Below are 5700 nucleotides of genomic sequence, written 5' to 3'. Positions count from 1 at the left end.
AATCAAATTTTATCATTTTAAGGGGGCAAAGTGTAATTTTACCTTTATTAATTTAAAAGGTCTAAATAAAAAATTTTTCATTTTAAGGGAGCCGGGGCTTGCCCCCTAATTTTTTCCCAACCGTGTTAATTATTTAGACTAATTAATAATATTATAAAAATCAAAAAATCAAATCGTATCATATTAAAATGTAGAAATTAAATCTCAAATTTTAAGTTAAAAGGAGGACCAAAATAATAATTTCACCAAACTAATGATCAAAGTAATGAAACACACACCAACCAACATAAAATAATAATATAAATACCTCCTAATATATATATTATATAATGTAATATGAAATCTCTTTATTTAAAACCTTGTGTTTGCGCTTTGCATTTTACATATTTCCTCCTTCATCTTCTTCGTTGATTTGAGCCTTTTGAAATTTCCATTTTTAGAAAACCCCAACAATGCTTTTACTATTGATTTCATGTTTCTCCTTCATTCTTTTATCCAAATCATTATCTTCAAAGCACCAACATCACCACCGTGAACGGCGGTTGTTCCCGCCATGGGACGAAGCGTTCACCACCACTTTCATGACCTCATGGTTCCAAAAAGGTACCCTTCAAATCTTCACCTCCACCACGCCATTAAAGAAGCTCAAACCCAAAGCAAAAAACCTCGTATGGTCGTCATCAACGGAGAACCAAAAAGAAGATCACAACAAAACGACGCCGTCTCCGTCGTTGCTGGACTTGCCTGAGCTCGTATTGGACTGCATTTTGGACCGTCTTCAACCGGCGGAGCTTTGTGCCATGTCCGGTGTTTGTTCTTCTTTGAGAGAACGGTGTGTGAGTGACGATGTTTGGGAGAAAAGGATGAAAGGGAAATGGGGGAAAGTGATTGGAGATGCTGCTTATAGAGAATGGCAATGGTATATTGCTTTGAAAAATAGATCCAATCTGTTGAATAATCAAAGGAATCAAAGCAATTTTTCGTTTGAATCTGTTGCTAAAATTTGGCCGTTTCTCTCTTGGTTTAACATTAAACCCAGAGCTGAAAAAGAGCTCAAAAATGGCGGATTGGCTGTTGATTCGATCATGGCTTGGTATTTGGCTTTGGAAACTGGGAGATTCTCGTTCCCTGCTCAAGTCTATAATAGAGAGGTAATTAATTTAATTTAATTTAATTAATTTTTCTTCATATAGTTGTTAAATATAGGAATGAGAAAAACCCGACCCCATCGATTCAATCCGATCTAATCTGATTGTTTTTTTTTTCTTTTTAAATCGAGTTTTGAGCGGTTTGGGTCGGATTTAGAAAAACATGTTTCGAGATAATTATTAAAATATTTTTAGTAATTAATTAAATTTTCTTTATATATTTGTTAAATGTAGTGATGAAAAAGGAAAATTCGGACTCGACTTGATCCGACACAATTTAACAGTCTTTTTTTTTTTTCTTAAATCGAGTTTTGGGCGGGTTGGATTTGGTTTAGAAAAGATAATTATCAAAATATTTTTATATATAATATTGATTTAAAATATATGATATTAAAATTTTATATTAATATTTGCTTTTAAATATAAATGTACTTAGAAAATAATTAATAATATAATTAAAAATATTTAAAATTATTATTCTGTTTTGGCAGGGCAGAAAATTGTTTTAGGGTAAAAAATAAATAAAAATATTTTAAAGGATTAAAATACAATTTTACCATTATATTAATTTATAATTTTTTAAAAATTAAAAGGGAGTAAGAGAATTTTTAATTTTGGGTCAAGACCACTGTCTCTCTCCCTCTGCCCTTTGTGTTTTGGTTATAAAAAATAAAAATTATGCATATATTTAAATTGGGTTCGAAGTAAATTAATATTTAATCTTAGACCGGGTCGGAATTAGATTATGTTGAGGCATATTAAATAGAGATCGTAGAAAGTAAGAATCCGTCTCGTCCCATTCTCATCCCTAAGTAAATAATAGTAATAATAATAAAACATTTAGTGATCAATAATTTAATTATTTTATTTTATTTTATTTTTGCAGAATGGACATGCTGGGTTTTTGCTATCATGTTATGATGCCAAACTTAGCTATGATTCAAAAACTGACACCTTTCAAGCAAGGTATGGAAATTTATACTCTATGTTACTCGGATTCGGTATGCGAGTTTCGGATTATTGTACTGGTTCGACACGAATATGTTCGGATTAAGTGTTATACATTATTTCGCGGAAAATAAGAGTTGTCATAATTTATCATGATAATATTCGTAACATTCGCGATTGTTATAAATACAACTTTGATCATAATTTAATCTTGAAGTTAATATATAAGCTCAATGAAGTTGGATTTTTGTACTTTTCAGGTACTCGCCTCACGGACGGCGAACAACAGAGGAGAATATATCATGGGATAGGCTAAGAGCGCCACCGGTCGATACTTGTTCATATGATCTTCACATTTCCGATTCATTATTTGAATTAAAACCCGGTGATCATATCGAGATCCAATGGAGAAGAAACAGAGAATTCCCTTATGGTGAGTTTTCCGTAAATACTTTTTTCTCATTCGAAAACTTTCCGTATTCGATAATCATATTAAATTTTAACTATTTCAAAGTACAACTTGGTCAAACCCCAAACTGAAAAAAAACTCTCCTAATACTTTCTTTATTCAAATTTTACTTAAAATGCATCGAATTTCTTACTGCCCGACCGATCTAGTGGTAAAAAATTTGAGCTTAAATTCTTGTAGGGTGGTGGTATGGTGTGGTCGATCACATGGAATCATGCAATGGAAATGAAAATCACTGCCGCTGCCAAGATACAGGTAAGAAAAATCACTTGATTTGCCTTTTTCTTTTTCTACAAAAGGGATTAAAAAATATTTTTATAATTTTTAAAAGATTTTAGAAGCAATTTTACCATTTTGAGACTCCCCTATTAGATACTCTTTTTTAAGTTCATTTTTATTGTTACATTTTAAGCCTAAATAAGGACAAAGTCTGAAATTTGTTTTAAATATAGAAAATGAATATAATTTTTTGAGGGTCAAAATATAATTTAACCATCACATTAACTTATAATTTTTAAAAACTAAAAGGACTACATAAATAAATTTTCATTTTTGATGGACCTCGCCCAAAGAAAGTTATAATTTTCCATCATCGATATTTATCAGAATTAATTGTAATAAATTTTTATGTTGACAATTTCGATAACTTCGATGTAACTGATAAAATTTTTTATGTTTTTAAGACAAACATTCTCTTGTTAGCATATTTAAGTCCTTTTTTAAAAGTGAAAAAGATGTCAAAATGGGTGCTTTTTTTAAACTATGGATGATAGCTAAAAAGAAAATGATTTGTCATTATTTTATTTACATTGAAAATGATGGGTTTTCCACAATAAAACCATTTTTCTCATTTCTTTTGATAGATTGTTTTTTTAATCTAAAATGAGAAAGAAATTTGGATTTTTCTTCAACAATTTTTTAGCATTTTATTTTGGGAAAAATGCCATTTTTATCTTTTTCCCCGAATCTATTATAACCGTATTTCGATGTAAATGTCAAATACAATTTTTTTCACATGATTAAATTATGATTTTGATCTCTCTATTATGTTCAATTTAGTTAAATTTTATTTTTTTTAATTTAAATAATAAACACCGTTATTTTTTTTAATTGAAAATCATGTCAAAGTATGGGAACTAAACCCCATATTTAAGTATAGTAAAGGGACCCCATATTTTGATCTCTCTATCTCGATTCGAAAACTCTTAAGAAAAATAAAAAGTCCGAGCAACATAAGTGTGAGTTTGGATGGACGGTGCGGTACGTTTAATTTATTTTTTGTCTCACACTACAATATCTAATGTCACCGCTAGTGTTGCTTATTCAAACTCATCCTTAATCCTCTTGGGTAAATGAGATAATTCCCCTTTTAGTCTCTCTTGCAAATTTAGACTTCAATTTTAACCCGTTTGAGCTTTGACCAAATGATTTTTTTTTTTGCATTTTTGACCCTTCCAAAGAATTATTTATTCGATTTAAATCAATATAACATTTTTTTTTCTTTGTTCCCCCAAAATTTCAACTTTAGATCGACCCTCAATACATAATTCCTAGCTTTACCCTTATTTACAGGGACGGGGCCAAGCCCCCAAATGGTAAATTATTATTTTAGTCCCTTGAAGTTTTTAAAATTATAAGTTAGTTTAATGCTAAAAAAAGAACACTTTACCCCCACCAAATGAAAAATTTTCAATTTAATCTCTTTAAAATTCTAAAATAACAAGCATGTCTCTTTAAAATTTTATAATTTAATTTTGCCCTCTAAAAGTAAATTTCTGGCTTAGTCCTGCCTGTGGATGCTCTAACCTGGAGTTTCAAAGCAAATAACATTTGTGTTTTTGTTTGACACAGATACTGTGATGCTAGAATTCAAGCAATATCCTTCAAGTTCAAGATGGAGAAAAACAATGATAAATAGGGAAAATCATAGAGAAGTAGGCAATGAAGGTGATGGGTTTTATGGTGGCATTAGAAAGCTTTATAATCAACAAGAGATTTCTATGTGGCAAAGCCTTTGGCCTAACCAAGTCTTAGAATAATATATATATATATATATATAAACACACATATATATACTGCTTAGGCAAATTTTTGCTTGCCACTAACAGTGTATTTTCGATATAATGACACTGCCCTTTCCATCCTTTGTAAATATATTCCATTAGCACTTTTTTTTTTCTCCTTCAATTGTGAATGAGAAAATAGTTTTAAAAGCTATAAAATAGAAAGCTCTTAGTTTTAGAGATTGTAATGGTCATTATATGTAAATTTATGACTTAATTGCTTTTTTTTTATTTAAAATTTTAATAATTTCTCCCTTATGATTTTCTAATATATGGAAAAAAATAAATTAAATAAGTATACTATTTATATACACGCTATTGATCAACAACAATTGATATTAGTTGGAGAGTTGAATATAAGTATTTTGTCATTCTATTCATGGTTTAGTCGACACACACTTTAAAATTGTTGTAGGTTGCTTGATATAAGGTTTTTAGGGTAGTTCAATTTAAAAGAGATATACGAAAGATTAAACTTGAGACTAATGTCAATCGCTGATTTGAGTATAAGTTTTTCGATGCTCCGCCACTCATTTATAATTGTTGCTTATTGCTTGTTTCTTTCAATAAAGAAAGGAAAAAAGTTTAGATATTATGTAGAAAACCTCGATTCTCAAGGTAGTTCTAGGGTCGAAGCCAATTCTTAGGGTAGTTCAAAGGTCGATATCAAGAAGTCAGTATTGAGATTAAAATAAAATTATAAAATTTTGGGAAGCCAAAGGTAAAGGTGGTATCTATTTAAAATCTCATTATAGTGGAATCTTTTTAAATCAATTGTTGAAATAAAAAGTAAAAAAAAAATCTACCGTTGATCATGTCATGTAAGAATTGTATTGAGAAACATGAAATTATCTTTTAACTAGTTCAACCGATTTCAACATTAAAGGAGAGAAATTGATTTTCAGAGAAAGAGGAAACCGATTTAATAGGTCCCAAGTCATTAGTACAATTTTTTAGCTTTAACATGGCTTGATCAAATAGCTACAGTCTTCTCATTTCTGTCTTTTAGCCATAATCGTTGGTTTAAAAAGAACCCCACGAGATCCCACTATAATAACATCTCACCTTAGAC

General features: G+C 29.8%; 1 protein-coding gene across 1 annotated transcript; it reads left to right on the top strand.

Annotated features, from left to right (window-relative positions):
• Positions 1 to 332: 332 nt before the first annotated feature.
• LOC121209486 (F-box protein At2g26850) lies at positions 333 to 4843 on the top strand. Its single transcript, XM_041080199.1, has 5 exons — positions 333 to 1151; positions 2035 to 2114; positions 2357 to 2529; positions 2746 to 2820; positions 4417 to 4843. The coding sequence occupies exons 1-5, from the start codon at positions 453 to 455 to the stop codon at positions 4602 to 4604; spliced, it is 1215 nt and encodes a 404-aa protein (XP_040936133.1). The 5' UTR covers positions 333 to 452; the 3' UTR covers positions 4605 to 4843.
• Positions 4844 to 5700: the final 857 nt, after the last annotated feature.

Source organism: Gossypium hirsutum, chromosome A11 (assembly GCF_007990345.1).
Source record: "Gossypium hirsutum isolate 1008001.06 chromosome A11, Gossypium_hirsutum_v2.1, whole genome shotgun sequence".
NCBI lineage: Eukaryota > Viridiplantae > Streptophyta > Magnoliopsida > Malvales > Malvaceae > Gossypium > Gossypium hirsutum.
This window is presented reverse-complemented; position numbering and strand designations above follow the sequence as displayed.